General features: G+C 41.4%; 1 protein-coding gene across 1 annotated transcript in view; it reads left to right on the top strand.

Annotated features, from left to right (window-relative positions):
- Window positions 1-26,640, top strand: part of TRPC5 (transient receptor potential cation channel subfamily C member 5) — a 190,403-nt gene that overhangs the window by 29,877 nt on the left and 133,886 nt on the right. The window contains exon 2 of the mRNA XM_052663331.1: window positions 21,413-21,934. Coding sequence (XP_052519291.1) covers window positions 21,413-21,934 — 522 coding nt within the window. The remainder of the gene's footprint in view (window positions 1-21,412; window positions 21,935-26,640) is intronic.

Genomic DNA, 26,640 nt, shown 5'->3' with positions numbered 1-26,640 from the left:
AATTAAAAGACGCTTACTCCTTGGAAGAAAAGTTATGACTAACCTAGATAGCATATTCAAAAGCAGAGACATTACTTTGCCAACAAAGGTCCGTCTAGTCAAGGCTATGGTTTTTCCAGTGGTCATGTATGGATCTGAGAGTTGGACTGTGAAGAAGGCTGAGCGCTGAAAAATTCATTCCTTTGAACCGTGGTGTTGGAGAAGACTCTTGAGAGTCCCTTGGACTGCAAGGAGATCCAACAAGTCCTTTCTAAAGGAGATCAACCCTGGGACTTCTTTGGAAGGAATGATACTAAAGCTGAAGCTCCAGTGCTTTGGTCACCTCATGCGAAGAGTTGACTCATTGGCAAAGACTTTGATGCTGGGAGGGATTGGGGGCAGGAGGAGAAGGGGACGACAGAGAATGAGATGGCTGGATGGCATCACTGACTCGATGGACGCAAGTCTGAGTGAACTCCGGGAGGTGGTGATGGACAGGGAGGCCTGGGGTGCTGCGATTCATGGGGTTGCAAAGAGTCGGACACGACTGAGTGACTGAACTGAACTGAAAGGTACAAAATTGATAACAAATACCAAAAAGCAAATATTAAAAATCTAGAGTGATTTTGGAATTAAAAAAATACAATATTAAAGAAAAGAAGAAAAAAAAAGAAAGAAAAAAAAACAAAGTCACAAAAATCATAAAATATATATATGTATATATGAAGTTTGCTTTAAAAAAATAGGGTCTTTTTTTTTGCAAAGTAATAGTAGGTTATAAAAGTGAAAATTAAAGGAGTAATAGAGGACTTAAAAATTTAAAAAAAAAGAATGATCATAAAAATAGTAAAAATATATCTAGGACTTTCTCTGGTGTTGTTGGTGGACACTTTTTTTATGCTCACTTGTTCAGTCGTGCTGTGGGGAGGGAGGGACGCTGCAAACAAATAACACTAGCCTGTGCTTGCAGTGTCTCAGCCACACAGGGCCTGCCCCACTCACAGTGTGTGTGCCCTCCCTGCCCACACTACTCAGGCTCTAGGTTGCTCTGCAGGGAACTTTCCAAGACCGGCCCTGGGCTGCATGCACCTCCCAGGTCTAAGCCACTCAGGTTCAGGCACTTGGGTAGTCCTCAGAGGCGCAGACTCGGTTGGGCCTGCGTTTTGTGCCCTTCCCAGGTCCAAGCAGCTCAGGTGATGAGGTGTTTGGCAAGTGCAGTCGCTGTGACTTATTGCCTCTCCGGTCCCTGCCGCTCGGTTTTCTGTGTGTACAACCGGCGCACCTTCTCAGGCAGATGTTGACTGTCCAGAACCCCAAGAAGTCTTAGTTAGCAAAGAAGCCTGCTTGCAGTTTGGTAGATAATGTCTCTCTGGGGCTGCGATTGTCCCCTTCAGGCTTTGGCTGCCTGTCACCAGAGGGGGATGGCCTGCAGCATGCTACTTCTGTTCAGTCCTTTGTTCTGTGCGGGGTCCTGGCAGTGTCTTAGGGCTTTTTGCGTGGTAGCTATCCCACAGTCTGGTTTGCTAGCCCAAGTTAGTTCGCTCAGATTGCCCTTGGGGCATTCAGGCCTAATCCTTACTCTAAGCAATGCAGCCCGTGCCTCCCTGCCCAGCCCCCACTTGCTAGTGGCAGGTGCAGGCGTCTGCGCTGCTTCTCTGCTGGGGAAGATACCACTGGGCTCATAATCTGTGGGTTTTAATTATTTGTTTATTTTTCCTCCCTGTTATGTTGCCCTCTGTGCTTCCAAGGCTCGCCACAGACTCGGCAGTGAGAGTGTTTCCTGGTGTTTGGAAACTTCTCTCTTTTTAAGACTCCCTTCCCAGGACAGAGCTCTGTCCCTACCTCTTTTGTCTCTTTTTTTGTCTTTTATATTTTTTCCTACCTCCTTTCAAAGACAATGGGCTCCTTTTCTGGGTGCCTGATGTCCTCTGCCGGCATTCAGAAGTTGTTTTGTGGAATTTACTCAGCGTTTAAATGTTCTTTTCATGAACTTGTTGGGGAGAAAGTGGTCTCCCCGTCCTAGTCTTCCACCATCTTTCTCCTTTCTCCCAAAGACTGTATTTGGAAAAAACTTCCTTGCAATTGATGATGTTCACATGCTAGACACAGGTTCAATCACCAAATGATCTAAGCTATTTTTCCTGTCAATTGAAAGTTATGTATTTTTTTAAAAATATGCCCCATTTATTATAATGACCCAGGAACTTATTCCTGGCCATTAAATACTGAAAAATTAACTGCTCATTATGAAGTGTGCTATCAAGGTGCCTGTTTTTCTGCTAAAGAAGAAAGACTTCCTAGTGAGATGTCTGTGCTAGTTGATCTTAAGCTTCTTGGCACTGTCTGGTCTCAAAAGTTTCTTTTTCTCAAAGGCTTCCCAACTCTAGTCAAGCCCTTTTGCAGAGCAAGAGGCTCCTTGTTGCATGGGTGTCTCTTAGAGAAGCCACTCAGAAATTCCAAGTAGAGAGGTCAAGAAGAAAGAACTTAAATACAAAGTCCCCCCAAGGTGCCTCTAGCAGTGTCAACCTTTAAAACATGTTTCCTGCCATGATTGGTCATGGTAGATGTCTCAAATTTGCCCAAAACATCCATGACACATAGAGTTTGCATTCTGATGATAACCAAGGGAACTGCGTTACTTCCATGAGGTGCATGTGCCTTGACTCCTTTTTAGTGGGATTGAAAATAACAGAATAATAGCACCATACCATGGAAAGGTCATCTCCATGATGACTTGCCCAGTTTCCTGCCAACTGTAGCCATTCAGTACAGCCACCCCCAGATGAAGACCCTTCATTCCCATGGGGTGACTCTTCTAGTACTGGCTCTGGGACTAATCCTGTTCCTAGTCACAGGGACTCTCAGAACTGGAGGCCAGCAGCTCAGCACTTCAGTATCCAGTCAGCCAAGCTGCTGGTCCCCTCTGACTCTTGCATTTTGGTAGTGATGCCTAAACCCCTGCCTTGTTGCCATGTATCCAAGCCTCTGTTTTACATTCTAGTGTAATGGTTCTAAATTTTGCACCCCAGGGGAATCATTTGGCAATGTCTAGAGATGTTTTTGGCTGTCACACTTCTGGAGGGGATGCTACCTGTATTAAGCAGGTAGAGATCAGAAATAATGTTAAACATCCTACAGTGAACAGGATAGTCCCCCACAACAACAACAACAAAAAATCATCTGGGCCAAAATATCAAGAGTGCCAAGGTTGAGATACCCTAGACTAATTCCAGTATCTGAGTCCTTGTCTTATATCCTGCCCAGCATCCCTATTCAGTTTGCTAGACCTCTACCAACCACCTGCTTCCTAGACCTCTGTACATCCACCTTCTCCAGATACTATGTTCTACCCACATATTAAGAAACTTCTCTCTTATCCACTAGCACCATGTCTGAGCTGATTCTGATGCCAGAAAGCCATAATTCCACTTGACCACTTGAGTTCATACCACATGCTTGTTAATAAACCCGAGCTCTTGATCCAAAGTGCTTGGATAAAAGTCCTGGCTCCTCCATTTGGTAGTGGCGTAACCTTAGACAAGTTACTTTACCTTTCTGTGCCTCAGTTTTCTTATCTATAAAATACAAATAGTGGAATTTCCTACTTTATACATGAGATTCTTGTTGTTATTCAGTCACCGGACTCTTTGCAACCCCATGGACTGCAGCATGCCAGGCCTCCCTGTCCCTCACCATCTCCCAAAGTTTGCCCAAGTTCATGTTCATTGCATTGGTGATGCCATCCAGTCATCTGATCCTCTGTTGCCCACTTCTCCTTCTGCCCTCAACCTTTTCCAGCATCAGGGACTTTTCTAATCAGTCATCTGTGTGCATCAGATGACCAACTTGATGTTTCTCCTACCTATGTTGAACAACTTGATGACCATATTGGAACTTCAGCTTCAGTGCCAATCATTCCAGTGAATATTCAGGGTTGATCTCCCTTAAGATTGACTGGTTTGATCGCCTTGCTATCCAAGGGACTTTGAGGAGTCTTTTCCAGCACCACAGTTCAGAGGCATCAATTCTTTAGCATTCTGCCTTCTTTACAGTCCAGCTCTCACAACAGTACTTGACCACTAGGAAGACCACAGCATTGACTACATGGGCCTTTGTTGGTAATGTCTCTGCTTTTCAACACACTGTCTAGGTTTATCATCACTTTCCCGTCAAGAAGCAATCATCTTCTGATTTCATAGCTGCAGTCACCATCTGCAGTGAATTTGGAGCCCACATGGGGCCAGATGCCATGATCTTAGTTTTGTTTTGTTTTGTTTTTAATATTTATTCTTTTTTTTAATATTTATTCTTAAGGCAATTGTTTCACTCTCCTCCTTCACCCTCATCAAGAGGCTCTTTAGTTCCTCTTTACTTTCTGCCATTAGAGTGGTATCATCCATACATCTGATGTTGTTGATGTTTCTCCTGCATATCTCAATTCACTTCAGTTCAGTTCAGTTGCTCAGTCGTGTCCGACTCTTTGCGACCCCATGGACTGCAGCATACCAGGATTCCTTGTTTGTCACCAACTCCTGGAGCCTACTCAAACTCATGTCCATCAAGTAGGTGATGCCATCCAACTATCTCATCCTCTGTTGTCCCCTTCTCCTCCTCCCTTCAATCTTTCCAAGCATCAGGGTCTTTTCAAATGAGTTGGTTCTTCACATCAGGTGGCCAAAGCATTGGAGTTTCAGCTTCAGCATCAGTCCTCCCAATGAATATTCAGGACTGATTTCCTTTAGGACTGACTGGTTTGATCTCCTTGCAGTCCAAGGACTCTTCTCCAACACCACAGTTTAAAAGCATCAATTCTTTGGTGCTTAGCTTTCTTTACAGTCCAATTCTCACATCCATACATGACTACGGGAGAAACCATAGCTTTGACTACACATAACTTTGTTGGCAAAGTAATGTCTCTGCTTTTTAATATGCTGTCTAGGTTTGTCACAGCTTTTCTTCCAAGGAGCAAGCATCTTTTAACTTCATGGCTGCAGTCACCATCTGCAGTGATCTTGGAGCCCCCCCAAAATAAAGTCTCTCACTGTTTCCATTGTTTCTCCATCTATTTACCACGAAGTGACGAGACTGGATGCCATGATCTTAGTTTTTTGAATGTTGAATTTTAATCCAACTTTTTCTCTCTCCTTTTTCACTTTCATCAAGATGCTCTTCAGTTCCCCTTCACTTTCTACCGTAAGAGTGGTGTCATCTGCATATCTGAGGTTATTGATATTTCTCCCAGCCATCTTGATTCGAGCTTGTAATTCATCCAGCACAGCATTTCGCATGATGTACTCTGCATGTAAGTTAAATAAGTAGGGTGATAATGTATAGGCAGATGTACTCCTTTCCCAATTTGGAACCAGTCTGTTGTTCCATGCCCAGTTCAAAATGTTGCTTCTTGACCTGCATAAAGATTTCTCAGGAGGCAGGTCAGGTGGTCTGGTATTCCCATCTCTTTAAGAATTTTCCAGTTTGTTGTGATCTACACAGTCAAAGTCTTTGGCATAATCAATAAAGCAGAAGTAGATGTTTTTCTGGAATTCTCTTGATTTTTCTATGATCCAACAGATGTTGGCAATTTGATCTCTGGTTCCTTGGCCTTTTCTAAATCCAGCCTGAACATCTTGGTTCATGTACTGTTGAAGCCTCAGTTGGAGAATTTTGAGCATTACTTTGCTAGCATATGAAATGAGTCCAATTGTGCAGTAGTTTAAACATTCTTTGGCATTGCTCTTCTTTGGGGTTCGAATGAAAACTGACTTTTTCCAGTCCTGTGGCCACTGCTAAGTTTTCCAGATATGCTGGCATATTGAGTACAGCACTTTTTAGGATTTGAAATAGCTCAACTGGAATCCCATCACCTCCATTAGCTTTGTTCATAGTGATACTTCCTAAGGCCCACTTGACTTCTCATTCCAGGATGTCTGGCTCTTGGTGAGTGATCACATCATCATGATTATCTGGGTCATGAAGATCTTTTTTGTATAGTTCTTCTGAGTATTCTTGCCACTGCTTCTTAATCTCTTCTGCTTCTGTTAGGTCCATAACATTTATGTCCTTTATTGTGCCCATCTTTGCATGAAATGTTCCCTTGGTATCTCTAATTTTCTTGAAGTGATCTCTAGTCTTTCTCATTCTGTTCTTTTCCACTATTTCTTTGCATTGATCACTGGGGAAGGCTTTCTTATCTCTCCTTGCTATTCTTTGGAACACTGCATTCAAATGGGTATATCTTTCCTTTTCTCCTTAACCTTTAGCTTCTCTTCTTTTCTCAGCTATTTGTAAGGCCTCCTCAGACAACCATTTTGCCTTTTTGAATTTCTTTTTCTTGGGTTGTTGTCTTCATCACTGCCTCCTGTACAATGTCACGAACCTCCATCCATAGTTCTTCAGGCACAGTATCAGATCTAATCCCTTGAATCTGTCACTTCTACTGTATAATTGTAAGGGATTTGATTTAGGCCATACCTGAATGGTCTAGTGGTTTTCCCTGCTTTCTTTCCCTACTTTCTTCAATTTAAGTCTAAATTTGGCAATAAGGAGTTCATGATTTGAGCCACAGTCTGCTCTGGGTCTTGTTTTTGCTGACTGTATACAGCTTCTCCATCTTTGGCTGCAAGGAATATAATCAATTTGATTTCAGTGTTGACCATCTGTGATGTCCATGTGTAGAGTCTTCTCTTATGTTGTTGGAAGAGGGTGTTTGCTATGACCAGTGCATTCTCTTGGCAAAACTCTGTTAGCCTTTTGTCCTGCTTCATTTTGTACTCCAAGGCCAAACTTGCCTGTTACTCCAGGTGTTTCTTTTTTTTTTTTTTTTTTTTGGAAGGTTTTATTTTTTTTTTTTTTTAATTTTAAAATCTTTAATTCTTACATGTGTTTCTTGACTTCCTACTTTTGCATTCCAGTCCCCTATGATAAAAAGACATCTTTTTTGGTGTTAGTTGTAGAAGGGCTTGTAGGTTTTCATAGAACCATTCAACTTTAGCTTCTTCAGCATTAGTGGTTGGGGCACAGACTTGGATTACTGTGATATTGATTGATTTGCCTTGGAAACGAACAGAGATCATTCTGTCATTTCTGAGATTGCATTCAAATACTGCATTTTGGGCTCCTTTGTTGACTATGAGGGCTACTCCATTTCTTCTAAGGGATTCTTGCCTGCGGTAATAGATATATTGGTCATCTGAGTTAAATTCACCTATTCCAGTCCATTTTAGTTCACTGATTCCTAAATTGTTGAATTTCACTCTTGCCATCTCCTGTTTGACCACTTCTAATTTACCTTGATTCGTGGACCTAACATTCCAGGTTCCTATGCAATATTGTACTTTACAGCACTGGACTTTACTTCCATTGCCAGTCACATCCACAAATGGGCATTGTTTTCTCTTTGCTCCTTCTCTTCATTCTTTCTGGAGTTATTTCTCCACTCTTCTCCAGTAGCATATTGGGCACCTACTGACCTGAGGAGTTCATCTTTCAGTGTCCTATCTTTTCACCTTTTCATACTGTTCATGGGGTTCTCAAGGCAAGAATACTGAAGTGGTTTGCCATTCCCTTCTCCAGTGGACCACGTTTTGTCAGAACTCTCCACCATGAGCCAACCGTTGTGGGTGGCCCTACATGGCATGGCTCATAGTTTCACTGAGTTAGACAAGGCTGTGGTCCATGTGGTCAGTTTTATTCATTTTCTGATTGTGGTTTTCATTCTGTCCACTCTCTGATGGATAAGGATAAGAGGCTTATGGAAGCTTTCTGATAGGAAAGACTGACTTTGGGGGAACCTGGTCTTGTTCTGATGGGCAGGGCCATGCTCAGTAAATCTTTAATCTAATTTTTTGTTGATGAGTGGGGCTGTGTTCCCTTCCTGTTGTTTGACCTGAGACCAAACTATGGTGGAAGTAATGAAGATAAAGGCGACCTCCTTCAAAAGGTCCCATGCATGCACTGTTGCACTTAGTGCCCCCGACCCTGCAGCAGGCCACTGCCAACCCACACCTCCTCCAGAGACTCCTAGACACTCACAGGCAAGTCTGGGTCAGTCTCTTGTGGGATCACTGCTCCTTTCTCCTGGGTCTTGGTATGCGCAAGATTTTGCTTGTGCCCTCCAAGAGTCTGTTTCCCCAGTCCTGTGTAAGTTCTGTAATCAAATCCCACTGGCCTCCAAAGTCAAATTATCTGGGGGTTCTCAGTCCCTTTTCCAGATCCCCAGGTTGGGACATCTGTTGTGGCTCCTAGAACTTTCTTAACAGTGCGAGAATTTATTTGATATAATTGTTCTGCAGTTTGTGGGTTGTCTGCTTGGCGGCTCTATGGTGGGATTGATGGTGACCTCTTCCAAGAGCCCTTATGCTACACCTAAGTCTACAGCACCCAGTGCCCCTGCCCCTTCGGTAGGCCACTGCTGACTCATACCTCTGCAGGAAACACTCAAACACTCAAAGGTAGGTCTGGCTCAGTCTTTGTGGGGTCTCTGGGTCCTGGTGCACACAAGGTTTTGTTTGATTCCTCCGAGCATTTCTGGCGAGTATGGGGTTTGATTCTAATCGCAATTTCGCCCTTCCTACTGTCTTGCTGGGGCTTCTCCTTTGCCCTTGGACGTGGGGTATCTTTTTTTGGTGAGATCCAACATTCTTTTGTCAGAGGCAAGTTGTAATTTTGGAGTTCTTGCAGGAGAAGAGAAGCACACATCCTTCTACTCTGCCATCTTGAGACATATCTTGATTCCGGCTTGTAACTCATCCAGCCCAGCATTTCTCATGTACTCAGCATATAGGTTAAGCAAACAGGGTGACAGCAGACACCCTGTTGTACTCCTTTCTCCATCTTGAACCAGTGAATTATTCCATACAGTGTTCTAACTCTTGCCAAAATCAAATTGATTACATTCTTTGTAGCCAAAGATGGAGAAGCTGTATAAGGTCAGCAAAAACAATATCTGCAGCTGCTTGTGGCTCAGATCATCAGCTTCTCATAGCAAAAATCAGGCTTAAAGTAAAGAAAACTAAGAAAAACACTAGGCCAGACAGGTATGACAAATCAAATCCTGTATGAATTTGCAACAGAGGTAACAAATAGATTCAAGGGACTAAATCTAGATAATAGTATGCTTGAAGAACTATGGACAGAGGTCTGTAATACTGTACAGGAGGCAGTAAATAAAACCATCCCAAAGAAAAAGAAAAGCAAGAAGTCAAAGTGGTTATCTGAGGAGGCAGAAGAATGAAGAGAATTGAAAAGCAAGGGAGAGAGGGAAAAATCATCCAATTAAATGCAGAGTTTCAGAGAATATCTGGAAGAGACAAGAAGGCCTTCTTCAATGAACACTGTTTAATAATAGAAGAAAACAACAAAGAGGGGAAGACTAGAGATCTCTTTGGGAAAATTGGAAACATCAGGGGAGAATTCTGACCAAAGATGGGTACAATAAAGAATAAAAATGGTAGAAACCTAGCAGATGCTTAAGAGATTAAGAAGAGATGGAAAGAAAACAAGAGACGATACATGTCAAATGCTTAGCAAAGTTCCTAGCATGTTTTAAAGTATTTGGCAAATGTTAACTCTTGCCCACTGCTAAAGGATCTCTAGAGACTTCAGTGGGGCTCTCTTGTACAGTGATTATCAGCCTCTTAGAGCAGCACTATCCAACAGGACTTTCTGCCATGATGGAAATGTTTTATATCTATACCATCCAATAAGGTAGCCATCATATGGCTAGGGAGTCATTGAAATGTAGACAGACAGACTGACTAAGGAACTGAATTTTAAAATATAATTTAACTTTAATCATAAAATTAATTTTAAAAATAAAGTAAATGTTTAAAACAAATAGCCAAATGGGGACTTCCCTGGTGATCCAGTGGCTAAGATTCTATGCTTCCAATGCAGGGGCCCTGGGTTTGATCCCTGGTCAAGGAACTAGATCCCACATGCCACACTTAAGAGTTCACATGCAGCAATGAAAAGATCTTGCATGCTGCAACCAAGACTCAGCACAGCCAAATGAATAGTTTTAATAAATAAATACAAATTAAATAATCAAACATGGTTATTAGTTCTCATAATACAGAAGTCTAGACTTGCTCAAAATTAATACTTCACCAAAAATTCAATATCAATACGTTCTCCTGGGGAAAGGAAGGGCATTCCTACTCCTTCCCTTCCCGAGGTTGAGAATCATTGTCCTAGTGGGTCAGTGTACTGATGGCATTGTGTCACAATTCTCAGGTAGAAGACAAGCCTAAGACAGGCACAACTAACTCTAGCTACTTCTGTCTCTCCTTGCTCCAGTCTACCCACTGCCAAACAAGCCTCATATCCCCAGGGGACATTTGGCAATGTCTGGAGATATTTTTGGTTGTGAAAACTGTGGAAAGGGAGAGCTGATAGGTGCTGCTAAAGATGCTACACTGCACAGGTTAGCACCCCACAATAAAGAATTATCTGGCCCCAAAAGTTGAGAAACTCTGCCTTGGAGGGATTCTTAAACAATCTTAGACAAGGAAGCATCTGTCCTGCTCTTTGTTGTTCAGTCACTCAGTCATGTCTGATTCTTTGTGACTCCATGGACTACAGCATGCCAGGCTTCCCTGTCTTTCACTATCTCCCAGAGTTTGCTCAAACTCATGTTCATTGAGTTGGTGATGCCATCCAACCACCTCATCCTCTGCCACCCCCTTACAAGCCTCCAAATGCAGAGGGTCTCTAACCATCCTGAAGAATTCAGTACAATGTTTACACTACCCCCAGTTTACTCCATTTAAATCACCTGGAAGGAAACAGTTCCTTTCCGAATTGGGAATCGAATTTTTTAAGACAACAACTTTTCAATCTGGAAAAAAATGCAAAGAAGATAAATCTCTAAGATGATGCAGGCTCCATAGAAGGAGAACTAGCTCTAGTTCACCAATTGCTAGGATATCTGAAAGAAGAGTCTTTGAAACTGCCCAAGTTTTAGGATGAATGATAGGTTATGATTTCCACAGAGTGTAATAAAGTAGCTGACCACATTACCCCAAAAGGTAGTACAGTGTAAAAACTAAAGGCATTCTCAAAAGGAATTAAATTTAGGTGTATATACAGCTTCCAAAACCGTAAGGACTATTTAGAAGAGCCAGAAATATTAGGACCATGCTTTTTTGAAATTGATAGCATAGAAGGAACTTATGTTCTCCCCCAACCACACTTCCTTAGCCTCAGAGACAGAAATATGGGTTATGAGGCCCATAGGCCTGAGCCAGTCACTGGGCTAGAGCTTATATTTTATATTTCAGGGCTCCTAAAATTTCTCTGTGCTGCAATTTAGGTACATTTTCTCACGTGTTGTCTTCGGGAGGAAAGCTGAAAATCCAATTTGGTCATTCTAGAAAGCCAAACTGGAAAATTCAGATCATAAACCAATTTTCCTTCTCCTAACTCTGAGCTTGGGAAAACTTTAAAGAGCCTACATAATAATCCCCTACTTTTCACTGCCCTTTGTCTGACTATTCACCAAGTGCCGCTATGTAGCAGCAATCAGCAGGACCAGACATGCAAAACTCAGCCCTGCAGATAGATGACTGAAGGCAGGAGGAGAAAGGGTCGACAGAGGATGAGATGGTTGGATGGCATCACCAACTCAATGGACATGAGTTTGAGCAAGTTCCAGGAGTTGGTGATGGACAGGGAGGCCTGGTGTGCTGCAGTCCATGGGGTCACAAAGAGTCAGACACGACTGAGTGACTGAACTGAACTGAACTGAACTGATAGATGATTTACCCCTATCTGGAGATTTGGAAAATGGAAGATAGTTGATGACGTTATACTGTTTCCTTTGCTGAAAAGATCAAGGATACTCATGTAAAGAAAAATTAACTTCCTCCCTCCTCAGGGACTATGCTCACAGTTTAAATAGCTGTTGAGTAGTAAGTAGTCTACTGCTGGAGGCTGGTGCCAGCCACTTGGCTTGCTGAGGGTATGGATAACTGAGAGAAGCAGGAAGGTGGGGCTCAATAACTGCTTTATGAGTATGACACAATCTCCTCCCTCAAGCCTCATCCTGCAGTCATATAACCCTTCAGTCTGATACTTGCATATGAGCTGAGCAACTTTAAAACAAAACAACATTTGGCATGTGTATGGAGCATGAAATGAAAATCATGTTTGGCAAAGGGAATACTTGACATTGTTTAATTCTGCTTCTAGATTTCTGCTCTGGTTTTCTTTATACCTTTTTAAAGGGTCTCTCACCTACTACTAGCTGACTTTCGGTCATTTTCTTTTTTCAGGCTTATCTCACTCAGCTTTTGAGAATAACGGTGAGAATTACCCTTTTCCAACTTTCCTTTAACACTCTGAGAACCAACTGAGCTTAATTTTTATCACTCAAGTTCTTCTAGACCTAAACTGAGACTCATGGTAATACCTATCAATTTTCAACTTATGGCAATGAACATAGTTTTCAATTGAAAAATATGAACTTTCAATGGACTATGGCTATGAACTACTTAAAACAGAGGTTCTCAACTCCTCTTTTTAAATGAAAGATCCTTTTTGTTCCTTCTGATTTTGTGTTGCTGGAAAATGTGCTCCTAGCAAGATTGTTACCCACTAGAAAAAGTATAAAATAATAAGACTTCATTTTTATTGAATTCCACAATAGATTTGATGTCAGTCTGGTCACCCTAGCCCTCACATGGTCCTGTGCCCTGGTTGGATCACCAAGGTTTCTGCATGTGGGTTCTTAGCCCTTCCCATAAATCTTTATTGAACTCCCCCTAGTCATGTGATGAACAATGACATGGAAAACTGCAAACCAGCTTGGCAGCATCCTCTTTCCAGTAAAGCCATCTATAAGAGAAATTTAATTTAAAAATTACATGATGACCTATTAAAAAAAAAAAGAATCAAGAACAATAGCTTTCTTAAAATGTTTTATATTTCAAGTTCTACCAGGGGGCTACCTGCAAAGATAACTACACTCAAACTGGCACATTGGGGCTCCATTCCTCTGTGTAGCCCTACAGACACAAGGGCCAGAAGTTTAATTTTGACATTTTTCTACCTCCATAATAACCCATATCCTCATGTGAGGATTCACTTTGCTGTAGAGCAGAAACCAACACAACATTGTAAAGCAACTAAACCCCAATTACAAAAATAATATTCCATATCCTCTGGTTTACTTGATTTTCAAACCATTACATAATTTTCACAATTTCTTATATACCTTAACTGTATAAATGCTGAAGCTGAAGCTCCAATACTTTGGCCACCTGATGCAAAGAGCCAACTTATTGGAAAAGATCCTGATGCTGGGAAAGGTTGAGGGCAGGAGAAGATGGTGACAGAGGACAAGATGGTTAGATAACATCACCGACTCAATGGACATTAGTTTGAACAAACTCCAGGAGATAGTGAAGGACAGGGAACTCGGCATGCTGTAGTTTATGGGGTCAAAAGAGTAGGGCACAACTTAGCAACTGAACAACAACAAACCTTGAGCAGTACTCGATGATGTTTACCTGGGTTTAAGGTAGAACACTGGGCTTCCCAGGTGGTGCTAGTGGTAAAGAACCTGCCTGCCAATGCAGGAAACATATGAGACTCGAGTCCAATCCCTGGGTCAGGAAGATCCCCTGGAGGAGGGCATGGAAACTCACAATATTCTTGCCTGGAGAATCCCATGGACAGAGGGGCCTGGTGGGCTACAGTCCACAGGGTCACAAAGAGTTGGACACAACTGAAGTGAACTAGCACATACACAAGGTAGAACATTAGTTGACAAGTTTAATTAATATCCAATGAAACCTGCAATTTTATGTGTCTGAATATGCAATGTTGGGATTATAGATTTGTTTATTAATGTAATAAATAGTTGGTGTTTTGCTGGTTGGAGGTCAAGTAGTATAATAGTTAACAATACAGGCTTTGGAGCCAAACTGCCTGTGTTCAAGTTCTGGTCACCCTTCTTCCTAGATATGTGACCTTGGACAAGGTACTTAGCTTCTCCAAGGCTGAGTTTCCTTAGGTGTAAAATGAAGATAATTATTACTCTTATAGCATAGAGCCATGCATGCATGTTGTTACTCAGTCCAGTCTGACTCTGTGCAACCCTGTGGATTGCAACCAACCAGGCTCTTCTATCCATAGGATTTTCCAGGCAAGAATACTGGAGAAGGTTGCCATGCCCTCCTCAATGGAATCTTCCTGACCTAGGAATGGAACCTGCCTCATGTCTCCTGCATTGGCAGGCGGGTTCTTTACCACTAGTGCCACCTGGGAACCCCACAGCATAGAGCCATGGTGAGGACTAAATGAGATACTCCAGCATGGTGCCTAGCATATAGAAAGTGCTGAGACCAATAGCCATTAGAATTTATCTAAATTTAGCCATTTAGAATAATCAGGCTAATGCTGGCCATTGTTATATACATTATTTAATTTTGCATATAAATATTGACTATTTAAAAAACATCAGGTGCATTCTGTGACATTGTACCCAAATAAGTTTTGTCCATTTTAGCCTTCCAATCTATATACACTTTGGCTTAGGAATCAGCTGAGATGATCCAGCAAATTCCAATTATAATGGTTCTGTTTTTACCACAGTCTGGGAAACAAATTGTTTCCCATCTGATGCCAATGGCTGCTCCAAAGTAGCCCATGCATCACCACTGCTTAGCTAACTGACCTTGTAGGTACAGCAGAGTGGGCAGCTGGTAATGTGACCTGATTAGATGCTAGTGTTCTTCATTTCTGAGTAATACAGGGAAATGAAATTCATTTTCAACAGTCCATTGGACTGAAAAAGACTGAACATTGATTTTTAACTGGCATGTTAGGGTGAGGAGAAGGAGACCTAGCAGGTGGAAGAAAGGTATTGCAGTTTCACTAAATTCTGGAACAAGATGGGAGATTCATTTCCAACATGATGGTATCAGGCCAGCAGTATGAGGAAGTGCCAATTTGAGAGGTTCAGCCTATGACCAGACAGCATTGTGGGTATGAATGAGGTGGCTCCTGATAAGGGTCTGTCCATTAATTACAAATGGGGGGTTTAATTTCAGAAGCCTATGATAAACTCCAGCAAGGCCTCCTGCTTAAAGCTGGTAACAATAGGAATCAGACATTCCAATTAGCAGATTGTGTCCAGTGATGAGGTTAATGGAAATAAATGTATCAGTTGGGTCCCTTGAGAACAATAACCTTGCAAAAGTCCTAGCCAGTCTTGGGAGTGGGTAAAGTAGAGCATCAGCTGTTCCTCTGTTGTGTCCTCTGGCAATGGAATTTAGCTGAAAATATAAAGAAGCTGGCTTTTTCTCAGTCTGCAGTGTACTGCAAGTGTTTTGTGTGATGAGCTCTGAGCCGAGTGACTCTGTCTCATGCTCATTAATCCAGAAGGGTCCTAGACTGTAACACTAGCTTCTCAACCTGATGACCTAGGGCAAATCCAGGAGCAAACTCATTAGGGCCTGAAGGTAAAGCCCCAGGGAGATGCAGACAATGTAACTGCTTTAGTGGCCATGCCCTAAGCCCACATCATTACAAATTTAAAAAATTCAATCCAGTCAGTTCATGTACCAGGTCTCATTAGAAATACAGTTGTAGATAATATGAACCAGATCTAATTTATTGGTGTGTAAATTTCCTTCTTCTTTCTCCACCCACCCCTGCCCTTCTTCACCTTGTTAAAAAAAAAAAACATGATTTTTAATGGGAAGTTCAAGATCATTCAGTATAATTTTGGAGTTCAAAGTGAAGGCAAAACTTGATAAGAATAAAATTCAATTTTCCACCTAACGTCAATCTGAACACAAAATGACTGTTAAAGGATAATTTAAAAATAAAGTTAAATCATGACCCTCATACAAATTTAAAGGTAACACAAGTGAACACATGTCTAAGATTTAACTCATTAATTAATGAGGAAACCAGGAAGTCAGAAGTCTGCAAACTATGCCCTGCAAGATAAATCCAGCCTGTCAGCTGTTTTTGTGAGTTAATTTTATGGAGTACAGCCACACCCATTAATTGGCATATTGCCTTTGGTTGCCCTCTTACTACATGGCAGAGTTGTAAGGTCCACAGACTCTAACATATTTACTATCTGGTTTTTTACTGGAAAAGTTTGCTAACCCCGCACATAAGCCATTGGGGATGCTGAAAGAAATTTTAAACAGATGCAAAGAAATTTGAAAATAGATGTATAGGTCAATTGCATTTTGCCAGGCAAAAATTTTTTTCATTAAAATTTACAGAGCTGTAAAATAAGTCAAAAACAACACAGATAATCCAGAAAATATAGTAGACCTGGGCTATTAGGTCAATTATATAAACAGAAACTCAAGACTAGGGATCTAGGGAGAAATCTTGTTTTATAAACAGGTAGAGAAGAAGCTGGAAATCAGAAACTATCCAAAAAGGGAAAGTACCCTAGTGCAGAGGCTTAAAGATTGGCAATTGGAATGGAGGAGGCCGAGGTTGGTTACTTGGAAGCTTCCAACCTTAGACCTTGGTTGCTCTGGAAACTGGGGCAGGGCTGAAACTTGGGGAAGACCAATGGGTCCAGGTGTAAATGAGCCAAGGTGGGCAGAGGTTAACCCCTATACTCTTGGTTTCAACTACTATTATAGGCTGAAAATTGTCATATCTACATTTTCAGCCCTGACCTTTTTCCTTCAACATTCATGCTAGAGTTATACAATTCCCTGCAACTCTCTCAATAGGTATTTCATTATCAACATGTCTAAAATTAAACTTTCTTTAAACTTTAAACCTGTTTTTCCTCCTGTATTCACTATCTCCAATGGTGACACCACCATTCAATCAGGCATGCAATGCTGAACCTGACATCCTTGATTTCTGCTCCCTGCAGTATTACCTGACACATCCAATGAATGTCTTAAAATCCCTTCTATCTCTGGAATCACTGTCTAGTTAAAGATCTTGCCATCTTTTCACCTGGTCTGTGGATATCTTTTAACTAGTCTTATCTTTCTGAAACTTATCCAATGATTTGCTGGAGCTGGCTTATACCAGCTGGTAAGAATTGGTTGTGTGCATCTCTTCCCAACTCTATCTTCCAGGATGTCATATTTGTAGCTTGAAATTGGCCACAGTGGGAGTATTTACACCACAAAAATTGGCAAACACTATAAATCAAGATTTTTTAAAGTGGAAAGCTACTTGTAAAACATTTATCAGCACATACACCTCTGCCAATTCCCCGCACTTTAGCCAAACTGATCTTTGTAAAACACTTTTTCAACCATGCTCCTTTCCTGATTAAAACTCTTCAATGGCTCCCTATGGTCAACAGATCACATTAAGTTCCTTCTCATAGCATATGAGGCCTTTTATTATCTGGCCCTGGCCTAAATGTCTAGCATTCTCTCCCATCCCTCCTTAGCCTCACAACTTCTCTGCTAGCTTAAAGGTCACACACTGGCTCACTCTGGCCTAAATTGCTTCATACATGTATTTTGTTTGGCCTGCACACTATCTTTAACTTTTTGAGCCAACATTGAAGACTGTAGGAAAAGCTACCTCCAGATCCACATTTCTGACTTCTCTTGAAAAATTACACCACCAGCCCTTCATTCATGCATATGGGAGCAAGGAACAGAGCAGCAGATGCCCCCTTTGAGAGGGCACATGCTCCACAGCTCACCCGTTTCTACCATTCACTCATGCAAATTATGCACCTGCACCCTCACTTAGCTCTTAATTCTGTTACCTGTTATCTCTTTGGCCCTTGTTGCAGACCATATTACAAAGTCCTGATTATTATCAGAAACTTCTGATCCTAATTATAGACTCTCTCTTTGCATGGTTGTCCTGGTGATAATCCATGGTCCCTGCACAGTTTCGAGAGGGATGAGTAGCAGAGTGAGAAGATGCAGAGGGGGCAAGAGGAGTAGAAATCTTTAGTCTTTGGATCAGAGGCTCCATCTTAGAGTAATAGCATTGTGAAAATGACAAGCAGGGATTGTCCTAGGTGTTTGTAACCTCAGGGTATTCATATAGAAAGTCATAGACTCATCCACATAGAGCCTGTCTACTAACCTTCCTTAGAGTCTTAAAATGTCTTCCTTCTTAGCTGAACATAGAAAGAAAAGACCCAAGGACACTAGCTCACGTTGATTCCAATTGTGGAAGCCAGGCTTGTAAACAAAAGTCAGCTTCTTAATTTGAGAATAGGACACTGAGTTTCCTTTTAGCCGAGTGCCTGCTGTATGTCTCATACTGTTCTAGATGCTATGGGGAAAACACGAGCAGACTAAGACAGCTCTGCCTTTGGAGACCTCACAACCTTATTGAGGAAGCAAAAAATACATATATGAAATAGAGACAAATATAAGCCCGCCTCAGAAGACTGGTATCTTGGATGTAACCTAGTGCCCACAACATCTGGGTGGTCAATGAGGGATGAGATCAAGTTAAGGGGAAGATCTATGGAAGAAGTCAGGGCTTACAATGGCCCTTCACTGGCAGAGAAGTGGGGATCCACACAGGGGACCCCCCCAAGGATATACATACAGAGAGCAAGGAATGAGGTGGGTGTGGCAATCTGTGAATAATAAGGCTGACTGGAGGAGAAAAGGCAATCTTGGTAGGAGGACATGGTTGGCCACTGCAGACCAGTTTCTTTTGAAAAAATTTACTCTCTGGTGTTTTGTACCAAGAAAGACAAATGGATAATCAGAGGCTCCTTGTTGAGCACCCAGTCAAAGACAATGGATTCAGATGGCTCTGGAAAGCATGTCATACTCCAGGCATAGAAAGCAACCTTTCAGCTCCATGACACAAATGGGGCTAAGCATTATTCACAAGTGCCATTCTGTGTCTTGGACACATCTGTCAGCATTGACATAGAGGAGAAGAAGGAAAAAGAGAAAGAAAAGAAAGTGCAAGGAAGTGGGTAGAGGGAGTGGACAGGAAGAACATCATGAGAAGGAATAGACTCATACCTCCAGTCTAATCCAGGGAATCCTGTGCAGCCAGCCATCTTCCCTCAACCCCCCATCTCCAGCCTTGAGATCATGACAGAGATTAAGAAATGCCCCTGTGCACCAAGGAGGGACAGAGTCTGGGTCTGAGCTCCTTTCTTCCCAGGCAGTCTATGATGCATGGCTCACTTGTCATCTTGCCCAGTTCTAGGCTTTATGCCGGTTGTTGTGTTTATATTCATTACTAGGCCCACTCAGACCTACTTCTTCCTTAGCCTGCAGGCTTATGTTAATTTCTGAGATTATTCTTTCCTGTGTCCAATTTACTTTATGAGCCAGTTGCTCACTTCCTGCTATCTTGTTGGTAGCTGCTCCCTCTAAATGTTTAACAATGTTTACTTGCTGTTTCATCCAAGCAATTGATGGCCAATGTGCAGCCAATTCTCGACTATTCAAAGGCTGATGCAACCACCCCATGAAGGAAACAGATTCCTGGCAAACTTCTCCACCACTTTTCTCCCACCCCCAGGTTTCTGGCCACTGCCCTGTTTGGGAAAGCCTCATCAAAGGTGGGAAGGAGGCAAAGATGATGAAACTTACAACTCATCCTTTTGTCAGTTTGCCAGCAAACATGGGTTTCCAAAATTATTTTTTTAAGAGTCGAAAGAAACTAGCAATTAAAATAGTATTTGTCTATTCTATGAGAATCTCCATTATCCACATTCTTTTGTTCTTCACAGTTAAACTGAGTATTTGGAGCTTTGCTTTAAAAAAAAATGTATTCAGATCAATATTTTACAATCTCCTGGAATTTTATCCATGCTTTGCATCCTCAGACCCTCCACCCCTCCATGAAATGTTCTCAGACTATTCCAGTCCTCCTCATGGTCTAGATCCAGATTCTACAACACTGAGACTCTTCTGTTGGATGTAGCATATCCCAAAAGGCACATTTTCAAGTTGAAAGATTTTTTTTTTTTAATTCATTGATTTGGATCTGTACACTCAACCAGAAGTATATGATCATGAATACCCAAAGAACCCCATACCTTTCATCTATAGCTGCTATTTACACCAAGCATCACATCATGGACATACCAATTTTATCAGATGTCTTTTTGCTATTGGTAACTCATCCTTCAGATGGTAAAGAATCTGCCTGCAATGCAGAAAGCCCAGGTTCAATCCCTGGGTTGGGAAGATCCCCTGGAGAAGGGAATGGCAACCCACTCCAGTATTCTTGCCTGAAAAATTCCATGGACAGAGGAGCCTGGAGGGCTACAGTCCATGGGGTAGCAAAGAATCAGGCACAACTGAGCAGCTTTCACTTTCATCCCATCCCTCAAGCCTAGAGTTCCTCACTTACAGAGTAATTCTTCCTGATAATAAGAGATTCTCTCTATTTTGCTGGGATCTACAGGAAGCTGGAGGAATACTGTCTGGCCTTGGTCTTTGATCCACTCAAGTTACAAAGTCAGGGTCACAATTTGGGAATGTCTTCTCTTCAGCCTCCAGGGCTTGATTTAGTGGCATAGTCTTTAAGATCACTGGTTGTCTTTAACCTTTCAAACAAATATTTCTGAAGTCTCTACTGCTCATTTGGAATGAACACATACTCCTACTTAGCAATTTATGTAAGTCTGATCTACCTAACCAAGTGCCAAGAAAAATGTCCTTCACTTCTCAGTGCATGCATGTGTATGCTAAATCACATCAGTCATATCCGACTCTTTGTGACTCCATGGACTGTAGACCACCAGGCTCCTCTGTTCATGAGATTCTCCTGGTAAGAATATTGGAGTGGGTTGCCATGCCCTCCTCCAGGGGATCTTCCCAACCCAGGAATCGAACCCACGTCTCTTACATTTCCTGCACTGGCAGGCGGCTTCTTTACCACTAGTGCCACCTGGGAAGCCCTACATCTCTCATTGTGCCTCAGACAGAACTGGCATATTTTAAGAGCCAAGCTCTAGGGTCATATTGTCTGAGGTTGAATCCTGGCTCTGCATGTAAAGCTGAATAACCTTAGGTATGTTCTTTAAACACTGTGTGTCTCAAATTCTTCATTTGGGGAGAATTTTTACCTCATAAGGTTGTTGTGGGGATTAAATGAGTAAATATATGCAAAGTATGCCTGGCATGTGTGTGTGTGTTAGTCACTCAGTTGTGTCCAACTCTTTGTGATGCTATGGACTGTAGCCCGCCAAGCTCATCTGTCTGTAGAATTCTATAAACAAGAATACTGGAGTAGGTTGCTATTCCCTTCCCCAGGGGATCTTCCTAGCCCAGGGATCAAAGCCAGGTCTCCTGCATTACAGGCAGATTCTTTGCCATCTGAGCCACCAGGTAAGGATTTTACAACTAGCTATTATAAGAAGAACTGTCTGAAAAACTGGTGACCGCAGTTCCTGAATCATTAGCATTTGATGGGCTCTATGCTCCAAGCCTTAATCTTTAACTTTTCTGTTTGTTTGTTTGTTTCATTTTCGTGTACCTAGGTCCCCACTCTTATGATGGACACTCAGTTCTCTGAGTTCACACCGGACATTACTCCCATCATGCTGGCTGCCCACACCAACAACTATGAGATCATCAAACTGCTTGTCCAAAAACGGGTCACTATTCCCCGGCCCCACCAGATCCGCTGCAACTGCGTGGAGTGTGTGTCCAGTTCAGAGGTAGACAGCCTGCGCCACTCTCGCTCCCGACTGAACATCTATAAAGCCCTGGCAAGTCCCTCACTCATCGCCTTATCAAGTGAGGACCCCATCCTAACTGCCTTCCGCCTGGGCTGGGAGCTCAAGGAGCTTAGCAAGGTGGAGAATGAGTTCAAGGCTGAGTACGAGGAGCTCTCCCAGCAGTGCAAGCTCTTTGCCAAAGACCTGCTGGACCAGGCTCGGAGCTCCCGGGAACTGGAGATCATCCTCAACCATCGAGATGACCACAGTGAAGAGCTTGACCCTCAAAAGTACCATGACCTAGCCAAGCTGAAGGTGGCCATCAAATACCACCAGAAAGAGGTAAGCTGAGTTCTTCTCTTCTTTTGGAGAAGCTTAAGTTCTCCAGAGTTCAGAGTGGCAGAGCAAGAATAAGCATTGTCCTATAGCTTCACTCTCTGCCAAAAATCGTTAGACAGGCTTCAAAAACAATGAGGTCCATATTTATCCAAGGCACATACAACCTCTGAGTATTTTCTTTATGGCCAGATAATTAGGGGAAAATCTGATTCTATGATGGGAAAGCATTCATTTATTCAACAAAAGCTTATTCAGCACTATTTTAGGGGTTCAGGATACATAAAACAAGCACAACCCTACCTCCATGGAACTTACAAGCTAGCAGTAGACAGTACATAAATGATCATGTTGGTGAATATATAATTACAAACTAACATAAGGGCTCTGAGGAAGACCTTCTGAGAACACACAGAAAGCACCCTAGCCTATATACTGGGACCAGGGCAACAGTCATCACAGAGGGCTCACTGTCTGCATGCTGGTAGTTGCTAACAGAACTAAGTCCTTGGCAGCCCTTTGGCAAGAAAACTGAGATCCACATTTGAAAGATGGAGTCACACTCAGGGTGTGTGGTTATACAAAAGGGTGAGTACCATCTGTGATGGTGTGACTTCCAAACTGTTAGGGTTGACCTCTTTGAAGCAGGTCAGGTCAAGCAGCTCACATCAGGAGAGGGTTTGCTTTCCAGCTTGGCCACATTCACAGTCAAGCCAGTGCAGCTCTTTGCCATCTTATCAAACAATTTGGGGAAGACTTCTAGCAGGCTTCATTTAGCTCTTTAAAGAGGAAGCATGGTAGAAAGAGCAGGGACTTCATAACCAGAGCAGCTGAGGATGGAGTAGCCTTCAGCTCTATGACCTGAATAAACTCTTTCAAATTTCAGGACATTAATTTTCTCATAAAATGGAAGTGACAATTGTTCCTCCATTTCACAGGGCTATTATGAAAATAAATCTACTTAAATGTCCAGTTCTCTCTCTCTTCCAATGGTTCCTGGAGTCAGATTCAACTGGGTTGAACCAAGAAGTGCTTATCTGAAGGGCAGTCAGTAGAGCCATCCTTTCATGGGTCCAGGCTCTGAGGCAAATTACATGTGTGCTCACTTGGTCCCTTTCTCTCAGACAAGAAAAAAAGATACTCTCCCTCTGAAATGAGGCAGACCTGAGTACCGGGGTGATCTTGAAGGGGACAAGATATGACAAAAGAGCAACATGGGAGATTGAAAGGGCTTCACTGGGTAGGACAGTAAATGGATAGACCCACCCCTGAGTCTCCTTATCCTGTTTTTGCAACTACTTGCTTTAAGTTAGTTCATTAAGCCTGAAGTGACTCAACCTCACTTTTCTCTTCTGAAAAATAGGATAATAGATTACTTACCTCCCTAGAAAATTCAAAGTTTAAGTAAAATAAGACAGGTAATGTACTCATGCATAGTACAAAATGCAGTATATATTATGCATTCAATAAATATTATTATTAATTTTCACTGTTACACACTGTATACCCATGGTATATGATCTGATTCTATGTACTAAAATTGTAGGTAATAGATATAGTAATGGTCATCCTCTCCCTTACCCCTCCCTCTCATTGCCCTACTATTGATATGTAATAGCAGTTGTCAGCTGTAAGGTCGAATTGACTTTTCTTCACTTTTATATATGTATTTCCATTAATGATGTACATTACAGTTTCAGTGTAGTTTTCACTTTACATAAATTGCTATAATACTTTAAGAAGAAAAACCACAAGTACTTTTAGAGTGTGAATTGCTTCCAGATGGCAAAATGGACAGATAGCGGGAATAGAAGTGTTAAAACCAGATATTACAGAATATACCTAAAGTTTGCACTCCTTACCTCACTAGATAGCAGATAAACTTCATAATTTTAGGCCCTCATATGCCTGAAAATTGACAAAGCATTTTCAGTTTCATTACAATATTTTATCAATTTTGTATTGGTAGATCATCTCCCAACTATTTTATCACTGATCCATTCTGCTCATATAATTATCTTCATTTGCCAATTTTAGTTACTGCTCCATTTGGAAACCATTGTGGTGACTTCCTCACTCTCCTGGGGATCTTCTTAGCATATGCCCATGGAATCACCCTTGGGTTCTACAGTCACTGTCCTCCAGTCCTTATTAACCTTCTCATCATTTTTTCCCTCATATTTTAGCCCTTTTTCTTTTCTGAAACTTTGCCCCCTATATCCCTTATTTCATAATTTCTCTTATTACTATTAAATTATTATAGAATACCTCCATGTTTCTATAAATTCATATGATATATTTCTCAACTATCCTTATACCAATCTGAATATGGCAAAATGTTACATTTCTTTTTGCTCTCTCAGTTAAGCATCAGAGACCCCAAAATTGGTTTCAGGGTCTCTTTGCTATGTACATTAAAGTAGAAAGTATCATTTGTTTTCTTGTGCTAAAATATTCATAACATGAAATTTAACCACTTTAACCAATTTTTAACTTTACAGTTCACTGACATTAAGTACATTCAGGTTGTTGTGCAATCATGACCATTACAAGTCATTTTTTGAAGATGGACAAGTTTAGGGGTGTCTACGTTTTCTTTCAATAGTGAGCCCATACAGAGTTTCATATTTTGCAGACCACATTAGTTTTCATCCATAACACTGGCAAAGTAGCATCTTTTAGCTATTAAAATTAAGGATATTCAGCAGTAATACAAAGGTAATCCAAAAAGCACTGTATTTTTGCAAAGATAAACAATTTTAGGTCTGGTGATACTCACTCATCATTGTGAATCAAATCAGTGAGAACTTTGGAATTTGATAGACTGAACTATATCAGTCAGAACACATCAAACCCCAATTCCAGGTTTGTGGCAAATAAAGCAAAGATAGTGAGTGATTCTCAACGTCAGTGTCAATGATATCATGAAAATATACCCTCATAGAATCATATAAACTCAAATATGGCCCAAAATTTAGTCCCATGGCCAGAGACTTCAGAATTTAGAATTTATATATTTAGCTCCACATTTTTGAAGGTAAGTTATCTTAACAATGGTCATAAATAAGTTTTACTTTAGTTTCTTTTCAAACTAAGTTAAAAAAGCAGGGTAAGCTTGAGAATTCAGATATATCTTAAGGTTTGTACTCTAAAGACACTGCTTCCAGAATGTAAAACATGACTTATACTCATCAAAATCTAGAAACCTCTTCTGAGTTATGATTACCACTAAACAACTCTATAATCCTTCCCAATCTGTGAAATAAAGTTTCTTTTTTCTTTCTTAATCTGCAGTTCCATTGAGCCTCAAGTGGGTATAGTGTCTAATTGTTTTCTATTCAAATCCAATGTCTAGTTTAAGACTGTATACTCTCACCTTGAACAAATCAGCAATGACTTTATTTTGGGGGTGTTTTTATAACTTCAAGTTTAGTGTGTTTGGTAAGGAACACAGACCTGGTGAGCTACTAATAATTCAACTGTCAATGAGCACTTCATTCTTAAAAGCTCTTAATCTAAGGAAGATGAAGGCAATGGCAACCCACTCCAGTACTCTTGCCTGGAAAATCCCATGGACAGAGGAGCCTGGTACGCTGCAGTCCATGGGGTCACGAAGAGTCGGACACTTACTGAGCGACTTCACTTTCACTTTTAACTTTCATGCATTGGAGAAAGGAATGGCAACCCACTCCAGTGTTCTTGCCTAGAGAATCCCAGGGATGGCGGAGCCTGGTGGGCTGCCGTCTATGGGGTCGCACAGAGTCGGACACGACTGAAGCAACTTAGCAGCAGCAGCAGCAGCAGTCATTACAAAAGTGAAACATACACTGCTTAAGGCCACAAGCATAAAAAAGGTCATGATCTTGATAATTTATCACATTGTACAATACACTTGATCACCAATTTTCATCATACAAATTCTCCTTATGCAGAATGCAATAGACATAAATAAACGAATGTAAACTTTACCCTTCTATTATATCTATAGGAAATGAATTCAGCTTTTCTAGGTTGTATAAAATTCCTCAAATTCCTTGGAGGCATATAGTTTATGCCTCCAAGAAGAAAAGTATATTCATATTTTAAGTGAGTCACCCTCCAGGGTCTGATGGGACACATTCAATTTGAGAGTTGTATGTTGCAAGCCCCCAAACAAATTGACATTTTTTTAAAGGCCAGTTTTTCCAGATGACCTTGAGGCTCTGAAGAAGGCTAGACAAGAATTATCTCCCAGGACCAGATCTGTTCAAAGGAGAAACAACCTCTAGATGGGAATGGGACAACTGAGCTAAAAGAGAAATTTTATCTTCTTTTCCGTACTTGATTCCATGCTTGATTCCAGTTGGACCATGGGGAGTCTATGTTTAAGAACAGGTAGGTCACTTCTCAGTCTCTATACTTAAGAGTAGGAAAAAGCAGATCTGCCACTTCTCCACTTTATAGTATCATGCCTACTGACACATTGTCCAGTCTTCTTTCAAAGCATGCTGTGATTCCAAGAGGGCAGAAATTCCCAGTGTTAATGGAAATTTTCTCAACACGTGGAGGTATTATAAGGGAGTAGTATCAGAGACTCATGCTCCAGGAAAAAGTACCCAAAGATAAGCCTGCTCACATCAAAAGTTTCAAACAGAAAATATGTTTCTATGTCTCTTAAACCTGGAGCCACAAAGCTTTATTAAAAAAAAAATTTTTTTTCCTCTATAAAATGA

Source organism: Budorcas taxicolor, chromosome X (assembly GCF_023091745.1).
Source record: "Budorcas taxicolor isolate Tak-1 chromosome X, Takin1.1, whole genome shotgun sequence".
Lineage (NCBI taxonomy): Eukaryota > Metazoa > Chordata > Mammalia > Artiodactyla > Bovidae > Budorcas > Budorcas taxicolor.
Note: the sequence above shows the minus strand (reverse complement) of the source record. Positions and strands in the feature narration are given on the sequence as shown.